We start from the raw sequence: 24,296 nt of genomic DNA, 5'->3' as shown, positions 1-24,296 counted from the left end.
CTTTAAGAAATTGTAACAGAAATTATATATGATTTTTTTTATGAAAAAGAAATTATATATGATTTCACATGTCAAAATTCATATATGAAACACTACAGAAATGCATTTACTTAGTAGCTTAGCTACATTAATCCTCGGAGACGTGACTGGTGTCCCTTAGCAGCGAAGAAATCATATGTAATTTTATTCTTTCGTTTAGGCCCATTTTTACACTCCAGAAATATTTTAGAAAATTCCGTTAATAAAAAGTTGAGTTGACATATCATAAAGCTCTCTCATTTTGAAAAAAGCTATACTTACAGAAAAACTTGTGTCCCTGATAATTAAATAAATCAAGATTTTATCATGACTACAATTTTAGAGAGACGCGAAAGCGAAAGCCATACCCCGCGCTAATGATTCCTCCGGCATTACAACCTTTACTAATTTTCATTGCGTCCTATGTTTCGTCAAAGATCCTTTCATGCATTATGTTAGCGAATTTCGCTTATTTTATGAATTTGCAAAAGTGCGGATTTTCCTGATTAATGAATTAATAACTATCAATTGAACTTATTCTTTCATTTGAATTGGTATTTTTGCTTGAAGTCTCGTTTCTGTAGTGGACCAATTCGTTAACTAAAAGCCATTGGGATTTATTCTTGCATATCCCTACTGGTTTTCCATATTTATTACCTTTGAGAAATAGTACCCCTAGCACGATTCCTTTTATCATTAGCCTAAATCAGCAGCAAGAACTTTGAAAAATAAGAAAATTTTTAGAGTTTCTCCAAATTCGAGTGAAAGGGAAATATGAACGTTGCACGAAATAAATAGTACCTTGCACGAGAACAAAAACAAGAGAGGACCAAACGGGGCTTTCCCACAGAATTATTCCTTTATATCATGTGTTCTCATTGATGCAACTTCTTGTAACCACATCCTCGCTAGCACCGCCATGGTTCGGACGAACGCTGCCGACAACCGAGGCGATAGCTGCCACGAGAGCCGCAGCAAAATTGGGGTCTGCTGTGATGGCAGCCGTCGCGGTGCCGACCGTGTCGACCATATCGTACGGGGCTTGCTTCATCTGATTGCTCACCACTTGAAGAAGCTCGGATTGGTTCAAGGCGTGACCTACTTGTCTTTGCATGGCTGAACCGAAGAACAACGGCCTTTGGAGCAGCATGGGGTTGCTGCTAATAGTTTCAGTCGTGGGAGTGGTGTGTGTGAGGTCCAATGTGACCGTAGGAAATGGTGCGGTCGCAGAGAGCGTGGCCAGACTCGGCAGCGAGCCAGGAAATGACGCTGTCCCGGCGATGTAATGTGGGCTGGCAATCAATCCATCTGAACTCGCCATCGAACCCGAGAGAATCATCGATGCAGCTGATGAAGTAGTCGATGCCATGGCCATTGCAGCTTGAGGGAGCGGGTGGGTGTGTTGTCCTTCGTATGTTGTTAGTAGGATTGTTTTGTCTTCTGCACATCTTTGTACCTGCCAATGTTCATGCGGCCCATCATTCTCTTAAGGAGCACATTGTGAAATAAACACATTTATGCGAGCTCGATCTATTTAGATCTAGTAGGATGATCTCGGCTCAGGTTATCTGATCCATACTATTAATATATGGACTCTGCGTTCTTATGCCGATCACACGACAATGTTAAACATATGGACTCCTTCTGCAATATTACCTAAAACCTGTGCATAAGCACAACCGAACACATTATGCATAATTTTGATATGCGCATTCCCTGTGGATTTTCATTCAAGAATTTTGTATATGTTAAAACTAGCTCATAACATTATATTACAAGAATTACTTTGGACATCGGACAGCAAGAATTCAAGAACACCTACCTGTTTGCGAACTGGACAGCCGACTGCCATAGAACAGCGATAATAAGCTCGAGGGCACGGGTTTCCTTTCGCCATCTTCTGCCCATACTTCCTCCACTGACAACCGTCTGCAATCTGTGTAGAAATATACGTATTTTAGGACATTGATCATAACTATAAGGCTTCAACGAAAACACAAAATCCTAATGAGAGAGTTTGGCTATCGTCTGAAAGCAAAGCGTTGAAAACCCTTGTATACAGATGATGACTCAAACGGCCGTCGTATGGACAGATTTTCATTGTGATCAGCCTTTTGTCCTGGACTTTTCCGAAAGGAGATTCTGTTCAAAATCTTGATGTGCAAGACTGCACTTTTCTTTTGACTTTCCTACGAAAAACATCCGACAGAAGGAAAAGAACATAGCGTTGCTTTGTCTAATCGAATGTTACCGAGGAAACTGGAAAAGTTGTGTGCACACACGGCCAGTTAAATTCTCTTGCACTAATCACAAATTTCATAAGATTCCTTATATGCTTTTCTAAAGTCATTTCACATTGTTTGAGTGCCCTCTGGATTGTGCTCTCAAGTTGCAATTTCAGGGAGATTTGCAATGTGCATAACATTTCAAATTTTGTACATAGAAAAATGAGAAGATGAATATGGATCCAATACCTACAATGACCTAATTCATGAGAAACTTATGTAGTCTATTATTTATTATTCTAACAGACATTGCACATGGTAAGCTGTCAACAAAAATGCAATATTTCTATCGCAACGGCTTTTACTCACCATGGATGCCTCGGAGCGCACTCGAACCGATACCCGGGCTTTCTTAATCATGGCCGTGGTTTCAGCCCCTTGATCGGCGGAGGGACTAAGATTTTGCACTTTAGTAGGAGCCCATGCGGTATCATCCCTCCCCGGTCTATGATCAATAGGTTCATTTTTGTCAGGATCATGAGACGGCACGAATTCATTAGCAGGGCTTTCTGTCGGCTTCTTGAAGAACTCCATCGACTCCACTATATTGTTTTGAGGCGACCCCAAGCCATCCCGCGACTTATCTCCCGACAAGGATTGTGAGTTCTCATCCTTTCCAGTTAATTTCTCGCAATCCTCCAACGTTCTTCCAATCATCTTAACATATGCATGTACTCTCATGTAAGATAATTAAAACACAACTATCCTAAAAAAGAAATTTGTCATAGTAATTAGGGTCTATGCATGCATACATTTATGTGGTACTTATTATTTTCACTATGGTACAATAGCTGGGTTGATTAATTTTTATCTGTTTAATTTTCACCAATCTCAATCCATGAATATTAGATCATATTGGTCAAACAAATCAATGTCATCAGGAGAGAAAAATATTAACCCCAAAGTAACTCAATTACCTTTTCATAATCGGCGGTCATGGCGTGAGGATTCGCCCCATGCCTTTGCATTAACGAAAGGAGATGAACTTGTAAGGCGTTGCAGTTGCTGTTGACCTGGTAAATCATGCTCTTCAGGCGTTGATTTTCCATGTTCATCCTGTGTAGTTCATCTCTCAAGACTGCTAACTGGCAATCAATAAAGAACCAAAAACGAAAATCATTATGTTGACAAATTACCAATATGAATTGGACCTAATGATTAGACGAGGCCTATAGTTCAAATAATTAATCAATACACGCATAGCTTCATACCTCAGTTAAGTTCAGGCACCTATGTTCATTGCCCCGTGCTTCTTCCTCATCGACGAGCGATTTGTCGCTGCCAATATTCTCCGTGAGAAGATTCAATCCCGCCTACATGTTCGTAAATAAATTGAGGAATAGATTAGTGGGTTGCTATATAAAATTTAAACTAATAACAACGTCAATTTCTAACATGCTATTGGAGCAATCTGACCCGGGAAAAGCTTCTAACAGCTTCAAAAGCACAAGTTTTCTGTAGGTGCAAATAGTGAGTATATATCAACTTCAAAGAACATGTAAGGATAGCTTTACTTGCAAACTTTCATCGAGCTTCATCTCCTTATCCTCCTTTAGACTCTCCTCCACGTTCTCGCTCTTGATTGCGGAGCTCACTTCTTCTCTCGAGCTCTTGTCGATGGCGAAGAAGTTCAGCTCGTTAACCACCCTATCATCTTTGTGTCTGGCGACCGATGCCGACGCCACCGCCGCCGCCGCGGGAATGGAGCCGCGCTGGCTCCGATCCACCTCGTCTTCCATCGTTTCACTCTTCCATAGAGTCGACCTCGGGATCAATGGCTCTTTCACGGATTGATTGTCACTGAAATTGAATTTGGTAGCTAGAAAGTCAACATTGTTGAAGTGGGTATCTGCACTTTTGTCCATGAACTGAGATAAGGGGGTAGAGAGAGAGAGAGAGAGAGAGAGAGTTGGTTGGTGTGGGGGAAGAAGAAGAAGAAAGTCTTCCCAGAGATGCAATGGACTCGGCATTTAAAAAGGGTTTGGACTAAGACCGAGTGTGAAAACAAAGCTTAATATTCCTAGCATGAAGAAATCGGAGAGAATGAGGTAAGGTGGTGCGTCAATTGGACACGTGGGACGCACATGGAGAGGAATATATATATATATATATATATCTTTTTTGTTATATTTTTTCCTCCTCTTCATCACATCATTAATAATTTTCAGATTGGTGTGAAATTTCTCTGCCAAGCGAATGAAAAAAAGAATCTCTTGCTTTTGTAATCCACTTAACATGCGAATTTTGGGCTTAAGGCATTATTTATTTAGCGAAAAATAAATGATTTGAAAAACATATTTTTAAAAATGATTGCTTGTATCACTTAAATTAAATAATTAATGAAAAATATTTTCATTATCGATAATAATTTATATCTAAATATTTTCGTAGACAATGTAAATATTGTTCGTTCGTTTATTTTTGTAAGTAGTATAAGTGATTAATTTTTAAAAAAATAATTTTCAAATTATTCATTTTTCGCGAAATAAATGGGGTCTAAATCTTAGTTGCATGAGCTGACCATGAATTGCCTGGGCCATGTAAGTGCAAACCCTTGAAAGTTGCCAAACCAGATTTTGCCTAACTGAGTCGGCTTCCTTTCTAGACCCAAACAAATAGAAAGGGCGGCTTCTTTTAAAATTTTGTGGAGTTGTAAATGCTTGACTCTATACACATAGTCTTGAATATAAAGCGTTTACATTCCGTTTCTAAAGAATTCTTTATTCTTTCTATCTGAATTATGGGTATATAAATGGAAAAAAGAGAGGAAATTGGAGAAAGTTCGTTCAAGCATGAGATCAGCTCCCGGAAGTAGTTTATTTGGAGAAGCTAGTGCAAGGAGACACGTAGATGTGGAGGTGTTTATCCATTCTTAAACGTTATAAGGACTTGGCACCTTGGTTTGTAGTAGACAATGGTAGAAAATGGCTGAGAGGGAGAGTTTGACTAAAGTGACAAATACGCCAATTTGCGCCGTCTCTCTAGTTTTTTGGTAAACAAACACATGGAAAAAACTAAGCTCCGTTGAAACAACAAAACACATTGATGCAACACAAACGATAGATACCACGGATAAATAAATCTGCAACACGCATGAAGGTGTTAGGATGTTGTTCATACTCCTCATCAATAAGAAGGCATTGGAGTCTCTTTCTTGTAATTGAGAATCGCAATAGAGAGGTGAGATGTGATAATTATAGTATAATCTTCAGCCGGATGTAGCGCTAGTTTAAGGATGAACCGAGATAAATATTTATGTCTTGATTTTTCTTTCTCGCCTTTACTTTTTATTTCGTTGTGATTGTGCGCCTAATCCTAACAAAAGGCGCAATACACTTATCGGGGCAATTGGCAAAAAATTCTCTTATTTTATGTGTTGTGTTCGACACTTCGAAAAGAACAAATTAATACGTTGAAAACCCCAGGTACCATAAATAAAAAAAATAAATAAACGAAATCAACCCAGTAGGAGTAAAGAAGCTCGGAAAAAATAAGCAAGGGCTAAAATCACACAGAAGTACACCTGAAAATAGAAAATGGATCCAAAACACATGATAAGATTGATTTTAAGGCTTGAAAAGACGGCAAAACGGTTCCCTTGTTTGAGTGTAGCATAGCACTCGAAACGACCTCTTCTGATTGATACTATGAACCTTGTAATTCTTTATGGATAAAAAATTATGGCTTGTTTATTGAACGCTACGCGACTACGTGGTCGGGTCCGCCAATTGATCTTCAACATATGCGAACATTTTAGAAAGTCATCAGCGACCGCGTCCATATCATATATCCATATACAAAACGAGATACAAATAATGCCGCACCCAAATCATCACTTCCAATCTCATAGCTATCTTACTTGGTTTTTACAGGAGAGATAAGAAAGGGAATTATCCAATCGGTCCTAGAACAATTGTATGGATGCCTATTTAGTTTTATACTTTTCAATTTTGTTAATTTGGTCCTAAATCTTTATTCGAAATTCTAATGTAGTAATTCCGATCAATTTTTGGCATGATAATCACCGATTGGACTATCCAATCATCGCCGGATGTCCTATGTAGCACATAGCCATGTTACCGATTCCCGACGGAAATTAGTTGGCATGACTACGTTGAAATTTTTTTGCGCAAAGATTTTGGACTAAAATGAAAAAATTTAAAAATTTAGGACTAAATTGGTATATGTACAATAAGTTTAGGGTTGACAAGATAATCTCTCCAATAAAAAACCACCCCAAAACTCTAAACGCCAATATTGTTTCCCCTTTTGATTTTTGATTTCTCCATTGACGTTCAATATCTTATCGCCTACAAAGACAATTGCCGACTTGGAAGAAGATGTGCCAACCAAGTTATCCTCTAGCCTTCCTTTACCTCAACATTTGTCAAAAGGAAAACTTTAACTTCGTAATCGAATTGGAGACTACTGTTGACTATAGTCTAGTATCGTTCCCATTAGAAGTGGATCTTCAGACAAAGCAGTCGTAATCCTATGACAATGATGTGCTCGTGTTTCCACTAGCTTGCTCCTTTATGGGTTGGTTTGATTTTAGGTTATATAAGACAAAGGGGCATGTCTTCTTCTGCTTAGCCTAATATCAATGTCCGCATTGAGGTGATTACGCATGGTATATCTAGTTTGCCCAACTGCAACAAAATCGTCCTACGTTCCTCGTCCATATGCCAACAGGGTTGTTATGTCGGAAAGATGTTACCGACTTTCGCTAGGGTCGTTAGTATACACATCGCAAAATATTGAGAATTGGAGATTATAATAAATCTACAGTAACTTATAGATTCACGTCTTCAATGATGTTGCGGTGACTCCTCGAAAGGTCATCAATCGTATCGACCTCCATATTGCTCACTTGATATCAATGGAGAGTAAAATGGTAAGATATATTGCTCAAGGTGGCTACTTCAAGTAGCATAATCGGCCATTTCTGCTGAAGGAGCACATGCAAGGATTCTGCTGATTAATTATAATGAGACTAATTTCAGGCTAGCTTAATCTTGTTCGATTGAGGTTTTTAATAGGGAGGAAATGTCATCGAATTAATGTTTCCCTCTAGTTAGATCAACATATGAAGGATATCTCTATCAATAGTAAATTTCCTATACTGATATCAGATAATTTACATGGGCATGCAATGTAGAATTTTAGGTTAATGGGAGGGTCGGGTCCAAGATTTGACTAGTTCTCTTATGTTCTCTTCTTATCTTTCCTCCTTCTTCTCAATATTTCATTTTAGCTTACGTATCAACTTGGAAACTAAGTGTTCAAACACATCTCTACGCCCATTATGATAATCAGTCGTCAAGCCTCGCGGAAAAATCACTGATTTCTATGGACTAGAGTGAGGAGGCGATGTCACTTATTATCATGTTGTCTCACCTAAGTTTGAAGGCTCCCCTTGTTTTGCGAAGAGTAACTTTCCATAAAACATTTTTCAAATTTTTCGTAGTTTGGTTCATGGAAAATAAGCTAGTCTCGAAAAACATTTTTCCTCGTGAAAAAATCCCCTTCAAAAGAAGAGGAAAAATTTTTCCTCATCTTTCCTTCCTCCTTTCTTTCACATCTTCTTTCTTTTTAATTTTTTTACTTTCTTTTTATTTTTCACTTTTTTTTAAATTCAAAAAATTTATTTTTTATATTTTAGAATACTATTATTTTTAATTACGTGCTTTATTTTGTCTTCTTTCTTCTTTAATTTCTTTGTCAGTCGGTCGCCGACCACGGCGATGACCAGCGACTAGCCATAGTTGAGGCTCAGCCTCGTCGAAGGTTGGTGAGCTTGGACAAAGCCTTGCCAAGTCTGCGGGGCGAGTGAGCGAGCGAAGCTTGGCCTCGCTCGAGGCCAGCAACGCCGAACCTCACCGGATCTAGCTTGGCCTCACTTGAGGCCGATCGACAGTCGCTGTATCCATTCTTGTTGCTGTTTGGGGACGATGACAAGGACCACGCGGCTGCGATGCGAGCTTCACATGCGACACGAGGAGCCACTACACCAAGGAGAACAAGATCTCGACCACGGCACAAACCAGGATAACAGTCTCTGTCGCCAGAGCTGAGAGCAACGCCAGCCTCATCAGAACCCTAGACTACTTCGTCAGAATCTCTAGATGTGACTCCTATCAAAGTGAGAGAGGGGAGGGGGCACTGAAATGGGGTCGCTGAAGAAGAAAGGAAAAAATAAAAGAGAAAAAAGATAAACGAAAATCATTAAAAAAATAAATTCTTTAAAAAATAAAAAAATAAATATTAAAAAGTGAAAATTAATTTTCCTTACCAAACGAAGGAAAATATATATATATATTTTTTTTAGATTTCAACCAAACACTGAAAAATATCACCATTTTACTAAAAAACGATTTCTTGAAAAACATTTTCCAGAAACGCATAATTTTTTGTGAAACAACGGAGGCAATCAAGGACAGTTTTTGCAAATCATGATCTCCTATCACTATGAAAATAAACAGTCGAATTTAGATTACAAAATGTCATGTTGAACAGCAGAATTTGCAAATCACGATCGCATTAATTCCGATAATTATCTTTCACAAAAATAGGGAAACTCTACATAAATCGTCTTTGCCATCCTTGATTTGCCCTCATATCGACGGTGGATGAAACCGCTCGTGGAAATTTTCTTTTATACCGATAGTGCACGTTGTCTTCACTCTTATTTTGGTTGTCTCGTTGATTTGGTCTTTGTTTGGGAATACTGAGTAAGCTATGAATGACACCCTCAAACAAAATGGCTATCTACGACTCATCTGCACATCTCTCCTTTGCCATAAAGTGAGTGTCTTAGGTAATTTTTCATGCATGTGGGCGTAAACATATAAGTCAAACAATGAAGAAATTACAAGAGTCTTGTTTTCTACTTCAGTAAATGAAGTGAGGGAGGGGGTGTCCTCGGAGTCCATGGCCGTTATTATTTACCACTGACTTTGAATGAACGAGGGTTTTTGGTCAAGCCATACATCGACAACACATGCACGTCTTGTTACGTTATGAAGACAGGGTGGGTGTTCGAATTTGACCGGCCCTTCCCGATTTGGTCAATACGCATGATTGGCATAATTAAGTTGGAACTCGATCATAAAATTGGCACGCAGAAACAAGATGTCTGTAGCAACGTGAGGCTTATTGTAGAAAAGTCTCTAATCTGTACACACAAGTTGAAGACTGAAATTGGAGTAGGATATGGGACTAACTATTGATCTTTCAAAATAGGTCATAAAAAAATTTCTTACCTATATAGGATGGGTGAGTTGTTATATAAATTGTTTATATTTAATAAATGGATTTAAACATGATATGAGCGTTAAATGAGCCATAAATGTGTTTACAACTTACATAGACTCTATGGCTCTCTCTTTATTCTCCATTATCTTTTATCGATCTCATGCTCACTCATTCCGTACTTTCACATCAGTTTGGGTGAGTTTTCCTAAATTGAGTTAAATATGAAAGTGTTTTAAGAATATGGGTCGAGTCGGGTACTTGTTGATCCAGGTATGGGATCACTATATTTGCATTGCATGAAAATAGGTCAAAATGGGTTAAATGAGTCTATTTAGGTCGGATTATTTCCGACCCGACCGAGCAGTTTAATGGGTCTACTACTGTGTTTTTAAGGGTTTTAGTTAGGGTTTGGCTAGAAAAATCTTTGATTAAAGTCGTCGATTGATGTAGAAACCTAAAGCTACGAATGTTTCAAGTGCGTTGGACGTTTTTGTTAATAAAGTCAGTAGCTTTAACTTGTAAGCAAGTCGATCAATCGTTAGGGGACCATAAATTTAGCATCGACACCATAGACTTACATTAAAGAATTCATCATCTTCGAGAATACATTAAGAATGCAAGCATTCTATCGCATCAACAAATAATTTATCTCCATTATATGATGTAAATTTGATATATATTGTCTTTCGATAGCTTTCTCCATCGATTAAATGTTACCTTGTTTTACACACTATATTAATTATATTTTAAATTTAAATATATAATCAGCGGGAATATTGAAGTCTGATAGCTCTCCATTAGGTATGAAACCAGTTTATAACTTTTTGAGAGGCTTTTGTGCTTTTTGCTATATTTGTCATTTAATGCGACGTTTGGAAAACTAATTTTATATAATTTCTTGGCCTCCTAAGTCCAGACGGTTTTAATTTCGAACCAACTTCAAAGATCAGAACGTTGAAACTTAAGACCGTAACTTGTCCAAACGCAAAGGTAAAAGTCACTGCTTGTGCCGATTGCGTGCCGCTATTTTCCTTTTTTTTTTTTTTGGGGGTGGGATTTCTTTTTTCTTTTTTTGCTTTTGGATTGCCTTTCTAGTTCTTCATAGCTGGCTAAGTAGCATGAATGTGCACGGGTCACATGGAATACGACTTTTTGGACATCTCTTATGTGGTTACGTGAAAGAAAAAGGTTATATGGTATGGGGGGAAAGGGAAATACTGATTCGCCCTAAATTATTAAGCGATGACCCCGACATTTTCCTTGATCAAAGCGTAAAGACAAAGTAGATGTCGGCTATTTCTTTGAAGCAACAGTGAGAGCATAGAAAGTTTCCACAATCATGTGATGAGTGCTTCAAAAGGGTATTAACAAAGTCGTGCGTGCTTTCTCAAGGTGGGCCGGCTCAGTCGCACATTGTGCCAAATCACGTGATGATGAGACTATTAGGCGGTCTGTGAATCCGCTAAAAAATCTTATGGACGTGTGGTAGCGCTTCTCTACACGCTTAATGAAAAATCGTATGGAAATCGCTAGATGCGCGTGTTAATCTTTACTAAATATTGAAATCGATGTGTAAAGTTCCTACTAGGAAATTAAACGATTTTTTATTTTAATTCAGCAGAAGAAATTGAATAGAGTTAATGATCTTGTCTCGAACCCCACGTTGTACTAGCCATTTCAAACACCTCTAGTGTATATTGGCATGTGATCATTACATGATATATCCATTGGCCCTTACCAAAGGAAAGGTATATATAATTAGCGAAAAATAAAGGTATATCAATCTACATGGAAAAAGACACAAAAATTTTCAAAATATGTCCACTGTGACATATGTATCCTATACTTTTTTTGTGACATCAAAATTCTGAAACTATGCTTACTGTGACATATTTACACATTAGGGCATCCCATTAGTAAATCGAATCGACTTGGGCTAATTCATCAAATTCTGATATTATTGACCTTTTTTTTGTGTATATGCAGAAATCTTTCTCATTATCATAGTGGATCCTAAAAAAAAAAAGAGTTTATAGCGAATAAAATATGTACTTCAACCTTCTTGTGTTAAAACTTCAGATCGAATGTGACACAATTGCCCTCTGTCAAGGTCCCATCAGATAATTTGTCAGCCAAATTACATTGCTCTTATTTTTATTTGTCACGTGGGTGCCATGTTTACATTGTTTGCTTTTCAGTGTTCATTTGGGCAGATTTTCAGTAGTTCTCATTGAGGGAACTTTGATAGATGCTAAATATGTTATGCAGATACAAATTTGAGATTCCCATTGTCACGGAAAAATTTTAAAGTGAATGTGTCACAGTGGATATAATTTGGAATTTTTCATGGCTTTTGCCCTTCTTTACATAACAAGCAACTATACACACATAACATGTGTGCGTATGTGAACGTGCCAAATGCCAATCCAATATATCAAGCCGCATGCAGAAAGGTGTCCGGCCGACTTGCCCTTGCGGAACTCGCATTATTTTGATGTGAAGGCATCGCATCATATACCATAAAAATTAAAATCATGGGACCTTCAGAGCACCATCTTTTAAGGTTAAATTAACCATTATGGCTTTCAAAAAGGTCCGCCGACTGTGCAATTTGTATAGGCACCGATCCCAACCAATGCTCGTCTACTCTCGCAGATCGACCACACGCATTTTGTCTACGACCAAATCCAAATTAAGCCCATTGACTTATCTCCGCTGATCCACAAGCCGCAAGCAGATGCTGCTGGTGTAATCTGTGGTCTAATCAAAGAAGAGAAGTTGAGTCTCGACTTGTGAGACATTGATCTTCTTTGGATCACGGTAACTTCATTTTTCTCCGTCTCTAGGCACCAGTAAAACAAGGGCCGAACCAACATGTGGACCGCCTCTTTCGACAGATGGAAAACAATGTGCTAACTTAATTTATCGGTCTTCTCATAGTATAGTTCTAGCTATTCGAAAATATCAATCAAGCTGCAGAATCCAGCCATTCCTATCAGCCCCTACTGTTAGTCTGCAGAATCCAGCCATTCCAAGACGAGCGTATCAAATCGAGCTCTCGCTTGGAACACCCTCGTCGCATGGCAATTCGCCAATCCCGTTACAGGAGGAAGGATGGGATCATTTCCTGCACCAATTCACAGATCCCCAATTTGTTTCAATTACATCGACTGTGATACAAATTACTCAAAGATATTACAGACAATTTCGATCGAAGGAAGGAGGCTAAGTAAATCTTACGACAGGTGATGATGATCTTCTTTCCCTTGATTGCTTAATTCAACACCTACCTATACGAAAAAGTAGGAAGAGTTGAGGTCTTAACTATTTACATGGTTGCCGTCAACATAGCTCGAATCTTTGCTCTAAGATCATTGGGAACCTCAGAGGCCTCAGACGGCTCAGATGGCACCCTTGGTGCTTGAGATGTATTTGATAAACCCGCCGGTGCTTCTCTTGCAATTCCATCACTCCCAAGCGCTTTCAACTCGCCGGATCCTGTGCTTATTTCCCTATACTTGCCGGAATTTTTATGGTCTGTCTCATTGTCAGAGTAGTCACGGCATCTGCGGCTATTACCGCAGCGCTGCTCCTTGTCATCCAAAGAGCGGTTGTGCTTGTGCCGACGTTTGCGGCTATTGCCTGTTTGCGCACTGGGCAGCCGACCGCCAAAGTACAGCGATAATAAGCTCAAGGGCACGGGTTTCCTTTCGCCGTCTTTTGCCCATACTTCCTCCACTTACAACCGTCTGCACTCTGTGTAGAAACATACGTAGTTTAGGACACTGATCATAACTATAAGGCTTCAACAAAAACTCAAAACCCTAATGAGAGAGCGCGGCTATCGTCTGAAAGCAAAGCATTGAAAACCCTTCTACACAGATGGGGACTCAGACGGCACATCGTATGGACAGATTTTCATTGTGATCAGCCTTTTTCCCAGGACTTTTACCGAAAGGCACGGGGTTCGATTTTGTTCGAAATCCTGATGTGCAAGATCGCACTTTTCTTTTGACTTTGCTGCGAAAAACATCCGACAAAAAGGAAAGGAACGTCGGGTGCTTTGTCGAATCGAGTGTTACTGAGGAAACTGGAAAAGTTGTGCTCTCAAGTTACAGTTTCAGGGAGGTTTACAATGTGCATAAGATATATCCAATTTGTAACATGAAAAATGAGAAGATGAATGTGCATCTAATACCTACAATGACCTTTTAAGACATTGCATATATTACTGGGTAGTTCTAAATGAACAAGTCTCTCCATCATATCCCAATTCATGAGTAACTTGTGTAGTGTCTACTTATTATTCTAACAAACATCGCACGTGGTAAACAATCGGCCAAAATGTAATACATCGATCACAAATACTTTTACTCACCATGGATGCCTCGGAGCGTGCTCGAATCAGTGCCCGGACTTTCTTAATCATGGCCATGGTTTCAGCCCCTTGATCGGCGGCGGGACTTAAGATTCTGCACTCTAGTAGGAGACCACGAGGTATCGTCCCTCCCCCAGTCTAGGATCAATATGTTCATTTCTGTTAGGATCATGGAATGGCAGGACCTCGTTGGCAGAGCTTTCTCTTGGCGTCTTGAAGTACTCCATCGACTCCACTATATTGCTTTGAGGCAACCCTAGGACATCCCGCGATTTATCTCTTGACAAGGATTATCTTTTATGGTGAATTTCTCGCGATCCTCCAGCGTTCTTCCAATCATCTTAGCATATACATGTATTGTAATGTAAGATAATATAGACAGAATTATTCTGAAAAAGAAATTTGTGACAGTAATTAGGTTCTATATATGGATACATTCATGTAGTGCAAATCAACGTCATTTTAGTTTTCGCCAATCTCACTGCATGAATGTTAGATCATATTGGTCAAACAAATCAATGCCATCGAGTTCTCAACTTTTCCACTAAAAAAACTGTGTGAAAATAATGACAGAAGAGACATATATTAACCCTAAAGTAACTTAATCACCTTCTCAAAGTCGGGGGTCTTCGCTTGAGGATTCGCCCCATGCCTCTGGATTTACGAATGGAGATGGACTTGTAAGGCGTTGTAGTTGCTATTGACCTGATAAATCATGCTCTTCGGGCGTTGACTTTCCATGTTCATCCTGTCTAGTTCAACTCTCAATACTGCTATCCGTTAATAAATAAAAAAACCCAAAAAAATATTTATGTTGACAAATTATCAAAATAGGTGCGTACTGTTAGAATGCACATGTGAGTTGTGTTAGAAAAGTCCCACATTAGAGAATTAATGTGGTGTGAAGTAGTTAATATATCCAAGTTGGCCTATAACTCATTAGTTTAAGCTTTTGAGTGAATGTGGGTCCAACTAGATATGTTAACAAGCTCGGACTTAGGCTCCCTCTTGGCGATCTCCCCTGGTGAAGGTATCGGACTTCTGCTACGCGCTATCATCAAATGGTATCAAAGCCAATGGTTGATCGGGGTGTGGCCTGGTATCAGAGCCGATGGTTGATAGAGATTCAAGTTGAGATATGTAAGATATGTTGGTGCAGAAGGATACTTGGTATTAGAGCAAACCTAATACTAGAGCTCACATATGAGGGGGAAATTGTTAAAGAGAAGTCTCACATTGGAGAATTAATGTAGTGTGAGATAGTTAATATATCTAAGTTGGCACATAACTCATTAACTTAAGCTTTTGAGTGAAAGCGAGTCCAACTAAATATGTTAACTGGTTCAGACTTAGGCTCCCTCTTAGCGATCTCCCTAGGTGAAGGTATCGGACACTCATCATGTATGATTCAGGTACCTATGATCCTTGCCCGACACTTATTCTTCAAATATTCTCCATGATAAATTGAGAAATAAGATTAGTATGTTGTTCTATAAGATTTAAATTAAAAGCTACGTTAATTTTCAACATGATATCGGAGCAATCTGTGCCGGGAAAGCTTCTAATGGTTTCAAAAGCATGAGTTTTCAGTTGGTGCAAATAGTAAGTATATATCAACTTCAAGCTTGTGATTAAAAGTAAAAATAAGAAACTCAAAAATAGAAGAATAGCTTTGAGTACTTTTAAACTTACATCGAGTTTCTTCTCCTTATCCTCATCTAGACTCTCCTCCACGTTCTCGCTCTTGACCACCGAGCCCGCTTCTTCTCTTGAGCTCTTGTCAATGGCGAAGAAGTTGAGCTCGTTAACCACCCCATCTTCACGTTTGGCCGCCAATGCCGCCGTGGAAAAGGCGCCATGCTAGCTTCGATCCTCCTTGGCTTCCATCATCTCACGTTTGGTTTTGTCGACCTCGGGATCAATGGCTCTTTCGCGGATTGATTGTCACTGAAATTGAATTTGGTAGCTAGAAGGTCAACATTGAGGAAGTGCGCATCTGCACTTTTGTCCCTGAACTGAGATAAGGGGCAGAGAGAGAGAGAGAGAGAGAGAGTTGGCTGGTGTGGGGAAGAAGAAAAAGAAAGTCTTCCCAGAGATGCAATGAACTCGGCATTTAAAAAGGGTTTGGACTAAGACGGAGTGTGAAAACAAAAGCTTAATATTCCTAGTATGAACAAATAGGAGGGAATGACGTAAGATGGTGGGCCGTGGAACCCACATAGAGGGAAAATATATATTAATATTTTTTTCCTCCTCTTCGCCACCTCATTAATAACTTTTCAGATTGGTGTGAAAACTCTCTGCCAGCGTATGAGCAGAAGGATCTCTTGCTTTTGGAGTCCATTTAACATGTGAATTCTAGGTTCACGACTCTGGTTGTTTCGTGGGGAATAAATAATTTAAAATATATATTTTAAAAAGATCACTTATAACATTTAAAATAATTAATCAATAAAAAATATTTTCATTATCGATAATAATTTATATCTAAATATTTTCGCAGACAATAAAAATATTATTCATTCATTCATTCTTGTAAATAGTATAAGCGATCAATTTTAGTTTCAAATCATTCACTTTTTCGAGAAACAAATGGAATCTAAATCTTGGTTGCATGAGCTGACCACGAATTACATGTGCCATGTAAGTGCAAACCCTAGAAAGTTGCCAAACCAGATTTTGCCTAACTAAGTCAGCTTTTTTTAAAATTTTTGTGAAGTTGTAAATGCTGGACGATGTATATTATAGACAGATAAGGTCCTAAGGATGTTCTCTTCTGACTATGATCATGAATGTAAAGCGTTTACATTCCATTTTTTTAAAAATTATTTAGTCTTTCTATCTGAATTACGGACTTATAATGGGAAAAAGAGAGGAAACTGAAGAAAGTTTGTTCAAGCATAAGATCAGCTGTTGGTAGTAGTTTATCTGGAGAAGCTAATACAAGGAGACACGTAGATGTGGAAATTTAGGTGTTTATCTATATTCAAACATTACAAGGACTTGGCATCTTTAGACGATGATAGAAAATGACTGGTAGGGAGAGTTTGACTAAAGTGACAAATACGCCAATTTACGGCATCTCTCTTCTTTTTTTTTTGGGTAAACAAGTACATGGAAAATACAAAACGCATTGAAACAATAGGACACATTGATGCAACAAAAACGACAAATAACATGGATAAATAATTCTGAAATACTCTCAAAGGTGTTGAGCTGTAATTCATACTCCTCGTCGACAAAAAGGCACGAGAGTCTCTTCCTTGTAATTGGAAGCTATAATAGAGATGTGGAATGTGCTAATTATAATTGAATCCCTTATTGGATTAGCTCTAGTTTAAGGGTGAATTATTTATGTCTTGATTTCTTTTCTTTTCTTTTCTTTTTTGCCTTTGCTCTATATATCATTGTAATTGTACGCCTAATCCCAGCAGAAAGCGCAATACACTTAGGTGGCAACTAACAGAAAATTCTCTTAATTTATAGCATAGAAATTAGTACGCTGAACACCCCTATGTATCATAAAAAAAAATGCGGAATTAACCTGGTAGGAGTAATGAAGTTCAGAAAAATAAGCAAGGGTTAAAATCACACAGAAGTACACCTAAAAGTAGAAAAGTCATCTGAAACCCGTGACAAGATTGATTTTAAGGCTTGAAAGGGCGGCAAAATGATTCGCTCATTTGAGTATAGCATAGCACTCGGAACGACCTTTTCTAATTGATACTATGAACCCTGTAATTCTTCATGAATAAAAAAAATTATGGCTTGCTTACTGAACGCTACGCGAATTCGTGGTCGGGCCTGCCTATTGATCTTCTACATATCCAAACATTTTAGAAAATCATCAGTAACCCCATCCATATCATATATTCATGTACAAAATGAGATAGAAATAACGCTGCACTCAAATCATCACTTCCAATCTCATATCTATCTTACTTGGTTTTTAATGGAGAGATAAGAAAGGGAATTATCCAATCGGTCCTACAACAATTGTACGGATGCCTATTTATTTTTATATTTTTAATTTTGTCAATTTAGTCCTAAACTTTTACTCGAAATTTCAATATAGTCATTCCAATCAATTTTCCTTGGAAAATCGCTAATGTGATAGTGCAGTCATCACCGGCCATCCTATGTGGCACATCACCTTGTAAGAGTTATCTAACGAAAATTGGTCGAAAGGATTACACTGGAATTTCGGGTGTAGATTTTGGACTAAAATGGAAAAATTAGAAAGTTTAGGTTGAATTAACATCCTTACAACAAGTTTAAGACTGATTGGATAATTTCTCCAATAAGAAACCACCTTGGAAACTCTAAACGCTAACATTGTTTCCCCTTTTATTTTTTTGATTTCGCCATTTTCATTTAGTATGTTAGTGCCCACAAAGGGAATTGCCGACTTGGACCTTCAAGAAGATGCCCCAACCAAGTTCTCCTCTAGCCTCCCTTTACCTCGATATTTGTCATATGGAAGACTTTAATTTCGTAATCGAATTGGAGACTATTGTTGACTATAGTCTAGTGCCGTTCCCATTAGTCCTAATTCTACAGACAAAGCAGTCATGATCCCATGACAAAGATGTGCCCGTCTTTCCACTAGCTTGCACCTCTTATGGGTTGGTTTGATTTAGGTTACATAAGACAAAGGGGCATGTCTTCTTCTGCTTAGCCTAATTTCAATGTCCGCATTGAGGTGATTATGTATGGCGTATCTTAGTTTCCTCGGCTGGAATAAAATCCTCATACGGGAAAAGGACAATTTCAGTATCAAAAGTTATGTACGGAAATCGTTTTAGTGCCAAAAATTTCATTCGAATTACTTAAATGCCAAGTTTTTGAAAAAGTGATCTTTTTAGTGCCAAATCCGATCCGGTCCGTCGAAATTCTGACCTGACCTTATTTTATTAATAAGCGAAGGCGATATGGCTCCGATGAGGTCCAGTCAGCAATGGCCGGCGAGGGTGGGATGAGGCTGGGCGGGGTGGTCGCCGAGCCCCGGACAAGGGCCAGCGACCCTCGTCGGCCGCAGGCGAGGGTGGCGGCCCTCATGTGCGAACGGCGAGAGTCGCCGGCTCCTACCCGGGGCTCGGCGACCCAGCTGGCCATGCCCGAGCACCGTCGACCATTGCCGGCGCTCCTTGGTATACCAATTTTTTTAAAAAAAAAATTTGAAGACTTTTGTTAAATTTTAAGCTTAGTTTTAATCTTATTTTAAATAAAATATATATTTTAAAAATTTTATTTTTAGCTAATTTTTCAATTTGATTTTGATTTTTTAATTTAATTTAAAGTGCAAAAATCCATGTGGCAGACCACGTGGACTTATTATTTTTTAAAATGTCATTTTTCATTAAAAAATAATTATTAATGACATGTGGCAATTTTGGCCGAAAATTCTCGCCGATGGTGTCAAAGTGATCCTTTTGTCTCTGAATTGGCATTGAGGTGATCCAATTGAAATTTTTAGCATCAAATTGATATCCGTACATAATTTTTGGCACTAAAAGTATCTTTTTGCCATCATCACACTGTTCATAACCTAAAAGGTGCACTCCTGCATATGCAACAAGGTAGCTATATCAGAAAGATGTTACGAACTTTTGCAAGGCAAAACCTCGAGAATTAGAGATGATAATATCTACACTACCTCATAAAGTCACGTCTTCGATGACGTCGGGTCGATCCCCGAAAAGTCTAAAATAATATCGACCTCCATGTTGTTCAATTGAGCTTTTTGATAGAGAGGAAATGTTATAGAATTAGTGTTTTCCCTCTAGTTTTATAGCAGGATACGAAGGATATCTTTATCAATATGAGTTTCCTAAATTTATATCAGATACTTTACATAGGCATGCAATGTAGAATTTTAGGTTACTGGGAAGGTCGTGACGAGGATTTGACTAATTCTCTTATGTTATCTTGTCTTTCCTTCTCCTTTTTCTTGAATAATTCATGCTAACTTGTATATCAACTTGGAACTTAAAGTATTCACACACTTTTCTACACGCAGTATAATCATCATTAGTCAAACCTCGCGGGAAAACCACAGGTTTCTACGGACTCGGAGGGAGGAGGCGCTGTCATTAATTATTATGTTGTCGATGAAACTGTGTACACTCGTACGAGTATCAAGAGATCGAAGTAATCGGAAGAACAATTCTTTGGATTCTAACCTAAGTTTGAAGAATCTTATCAAGGACAGTTTTTGCAAATCATGTTCCTTCATCACTATGAAAATGAAAAGCCGAATTTATGTGACAAAATTTCTCGTGGAACAGCAGTAAAAGAAGATGTCTCTTTTCTCGTATTTAATTGAAACGATACTTATTTTTCACAAAAAAACAAGGAAACTTTGGGAAAAGTGACAAAAAAGTCCCAAACTTGTTGCATTTGTGCCAATTCAGTTCTAAACATTTCAATTGTACTAATTTAGTCCTAAATCTTTTGTATTTATGCCAATTGAATCCATCCGGCCAATTTTGAAAATCATTGACACGGACGTCGATTGTTCTATGCGGCACGGTCGATACTAACATGAACATTTTTTTTTTACTTTTTTTTTTGTTTTGGAGAGTGGGCCGGCGACCCTTGCCAAGACTGGAGTAGGCAAGGGCATCGCAACCCTCACCCGTAACCGACGAGGTCGTTGGCCCTCTCTCTCTTAAAAAAAAAAAACAAAACCAAACAAAATAGAAAATAAAAAACCAAAAAAATTATTGAAAAATAAAAAAATACCAAAAATATTTTAAAAAATCCATGTCAACGCCAACCATGCCACCTAGGATGACCGGCGTCCACGCCAGCAATTTCCAGCCAAAATTGATTGGATTGACTCAATTGCCACAAATGCAAAATGTTTAAAACCTTTCTAACTCTTTTCTCTGGAAAATTTAGTAGGTTTATACATCCTTGATTTTCCCTCACATCGAGGGTGGATAAGACCATTTGTAGAAGTTTTCTTCATACCGATAGTGTACGTCATAGTTACTTTTGTTTTTGTTGTCTCGTTGATCCTTGTTTGGGAATACTGAGAAACCTATGAATGAAACTATCAAACAAAATGGCTAGCTACTACTGATCTACACATCTTTTTGGGATAAATATACTATCGCTGCCATAACTTTTGAATAGTATTCACTTGAGTGTCATAACTTTCAAAATGTTTACTTAAGTGTCATAACTTTCAAAATCGTTCACTTAAGTGCCATCGCCGACGTGGACGCTGGAAAACCGACGTGGCACACTAGAAAGGCTGACGTAGACGCTGAAAAAGTTGACGTAGCACTCAAGTGAACGATTTTTGAAAGTTATGGCACTCAAGCGAATGATTTTTGAAAATTATGACACTCAAGTGAACGTTTTGAAAGTTATGACACTCAAGTGAACACCGACACAAATTATGGCACCCACTGTGTACTTATTCCCATCTTTTTTTTTGCCATAAAAAAAGAATCGTAGGTTATTTTCATGCATGTGGGCGTATACATATAAGTCAAACAATGAAGAAATTACAAGAGTCTTGATTTGTACTTTAGTAAATAGAGTGGGAAAGGGGGGCTCCTTGGAGTCTATGGCCGTGATTATTTACCACTGACTTTGAATGAACAAGGGTTTTTGGTCAAACCTTATATCGAGAACACACGCACGTCTTCTTACATTATGAAGATAGGGTGGATATTCGAACTTGACCGACCCTTCACGATTTGGTCAATACGCAAGATTTGGATTAATCAAGTTGGAACTCGGTGATAAATTTGCACGCAAAACAAGATGTCCTTAGCAACGTGAGACTTACTGTAGAAAAGCCTCTAATCCATGCTCACTAGTTGAAGACTGAAATTGGAGGAGGATATGGGACTAACCGTGGCATAGACTTGTCAAAATGGGTCATTAACCAGTTTTTTGACTCTATATGATTGGGTGAATCATTATATAAGCTAGTTATATTCAGCAAATGGGTCATAAATACGTTTAAACGTGATATGAGTGTTAAATGAGTTATAAATATGTTTACAACTTACATAAACTTGACCTTGACTCTCTCTTCATTCTCTCTCATCTTTACTCGATTTTGCGCTCACTCACTCCGTACTCAAACCTCGGTTTGGGTATGAGATTACTTAGATTGGGTTAAATGTGGAAATGCTCTAAGAGTAATGATCGAGTTAGATATGGGTCACTATATTTGCATTGCATAAAAATGGGTCAAAATAGGTTGAATGAATCAATTTAGGTCGGGTTATTTTCGACCCGACTCGACCCACCCATTTAACGGATTTACTACCGTGTTCTTTTTTTAGGGTTTAGCTAGACAAATCTTTAATGAAAGTCATCGATTAGTGTAGAAACCTAGAGCTACGAATGTTTCAAGCGAGTCGACAGTCAAAGACCCTCTAATGAAATAATTACCGAATCCAAACTGATGTACTCTTAATTTTTTTTGTCGAGCGAGTCGTCCACACTGTCGTGTCGATAAATTGGTATGGTTATCCCCTTACAGCGATTTTCTCAACATATATCGGTAATTAAAGCGGGTGTCGGAAATTCTTGTTAATAAAAAAAAGTCAGTAGCTTTAACTTGTAAGCAAATCGACTAATGATTAAGGGACCATGAGCTGAGCATCGTTTCCATATACTTACATTAAAGAATTCCTCATCTTCGAGAATACGTGAAGAGTACAAGCGTTCGATCCCATCGACAAACGATTTATTTCAATTATATGATCGTTTGTCCTTCGGTAGCTTTCCATCGATTAAACGTTATCTTGCTTTACGCTAATACATTAATTATATTTTGTATTTAAATATACAATAAGGGGCAATGTTGAAATCTGATAGTTCTCCATCAGGTATGAAACCAGTTAGTACACATGTTGATAAGCTTTTGTCCTTTTCCCATACTTTGTCGATTAATGCGAAGTTTGGAAACTAATTTTATATTATCTCTCAGCCTCCGGGGGTCCAAATTGTTTTAATTTCGAACCAACTGCGAAGGTAATAACGTTGAAACTTAAGACCAAAACGCAAGGAAAAAGTCACCGCTTGTGCCCATTGCGGGCCGCTATTTTTCTTTCTTTTTTTCTTTTTCCTATTTCCTTCTCTTTGTTTATTTGGGAGAAAATTCCAACTACGGGTCCAAAGTGCCTTGCTATTCTCAAACGAGGATCCGAAATGAATACTGTCTCGAATAATGGTTTAAAGTGTCAACGGTTTCAAATAATGACTTGAAGTGGCCATAAAGTCTCAAAAAAGGGCCTAGTCTCAAGGGCATTTTCGTCATTTAATTCCTTTTTGATTTTTTTTTTCTTTTCTGATTTTTGAAAAATTTAAAAACATAAAAGTTAAACCAGAATACACATGCGGGAAGTGCCCTCCCGCCTATGGCCCCCACCATACAATCTAAGAAAATTCATCTCAAAACTAAGGTGAGAGTGCGGAGTGAATGAACGCAATATTGAATGGGGACAATGAGGTGGGGGGGCCCCGAAGGTTATCAAGCAATTCGGAGGGCTTCTCCCGAGCGATGTGGGACTTCCTTTCGTAGGAGTTTAACATACACCCGAATCTATCTTAACCCGGCTCTGATACCAACTAAGATTCTCAGCCTCAAAAGAGTCTGTTATGAGGTGAGGGGGCCCCCGAAAGGTTATCAAGCAAGTCAGAGGGCTTTCCCGAAGCGATGTGGGACTTCTTTCAGTAGAAGCTTAACATATGATCCATATAACACTCATATTATGTTCAAATTAATTTATGGCTCATTTATTATATATAACTAATCCATATAACAATTCAACCCATCTTATATGTGTTAAGGAATATGTCTATGACCAATTTTGATAGGTCTATGCGAAACGCACAACACAAACAATACTTGTTTTGAATGTGTCAAGCTCAATGACATGCTCCGCGTTCACTTTAAACTTTTGCTTCGACTAGGACGACCGCACTCTCGACCGAATCGCACATAGAGTTTTCCGATTATGAAACCCTCCCCTGTAAAGAGAAAAAAAGAAAAGAAGAAGCCGTGTTCCGTAAGATTTATGCCACGTCACGTGCCGAAATGACATCGATATCTTTAACGAGAGAACTTGCTCGGTTCATTGGAAATCGTCTCGACAAATAATGCGCGTATCGTGCGGAGGACGATACAAAGTGGGCCCATTCCTCGATACAGAATGGACCCACGAAACCACCTAATGGGTTCATTTTGGTCTTCGTTTGAGAATAATGGGCCTTTTGGCCCACATAAATTTCCGCTTGCTCTCGAGTCTCAAGCGGCGCAAAGTCTACGAGTTCCCTCCATTTTTCCAGGTGGTGGAATGCTGTTTTGCTTGAGGGGATTTGAGTTGCAT

The 24,296-nt window shown here is 38.5% G+C and overlaps 1 protein-coding gene across 3 annotated transcripts; it reads right to left on the bottom strand.

Moving 5' to 3' along the window:
• Window positions 1-696: 696 nt before the first annotated feature.
• On the bottom strand, window positions 697-16,004 carry LOC115749942 (probable WRKY transcription factor 31). Of its 3 annotated transcripts, XM_048274320.1 has the most exons (7): window positions 15,847-16,004; window positions 3,830-4,067; window positions 3,515-3,616; window positions 3,221-3,388; window positions 2,613-2,960; window positions 1,841-1,954; window positions 697-1,474 (listed from the first exon to the last, which is right to left on the bottom strand). In XM_048274320.1, exons 2-7 carry the CDS (start codon window positions 4,040-4,042, stop codon window positions 884-886), a joined length of 1,536 nt encoding a protein of 511 aa, XP_048130277.1. In that variant the 5' UTR covers window positions 4,043-4,067; window positions 15,847-16,004; the 3' UTR covers window positions 697-883. The 3 variants fall into 3 exon arrangements, with proteins under 3 accessions (XP_048130277.1, XP_030542856.1, XP_048130276.1); XM_030686996.2 differs by lacking the exon at window positions 15,847-16,004 and having other exon boundaries at window positions 3,830-4,228; XM_048274319.1 differs by lacking the exon at window positions 15,847-16,004 and having other exon boundaries at window positions 2,613-2,939; window positions 3,830-4,228.
• Window positions 16,005-24,296: the final 8,292 nt, after the last annotated feature.

This window comes from Rhodamnia argentea, chromosome 2, assembly GCF_020921035.1.
Source record: "Rhodamnia argentea isolate NSW1041297 chromosome 2, ASM2092103v1, whole genome shotgun sequence".
Classification (NCBI taxonomy): domain Eukaryota; kingdom Viridiplantae; phylum Streptophyta; class Magnoliopsida; order Myrtales; family Myrtaceae; genus Rhodamnia; species Rhodamnia argentea.
This window is presented reverse-complemented; position numbering and strand designations above follow the sequence as displayed.

Bases quoted from the DNA above. Each gene is read 5' to 3' on its own strand.
- LOC115749942 (XM_030686996.2), bottom strand. From the start codon at position 4,168: ATGGACAAAAGTGCAGATACCCACTTCAACAATGTTGACTTTCTAGCT. The intron at 2,961-3,220 runs GTAATTGAGTTA...GCATATGTTAAG, and splicing joins TGACCGCCGATTATGAAAAG to ATGATTGGAAGAACGTTGGA. The intron at 1,955-2,612 runs GTGAGTAAAAGC...ATTTCTACACAG, and splicing joins TGCGCTCCGAGGCATCCATG to ATTGCAGACGGTTGTCAGTG.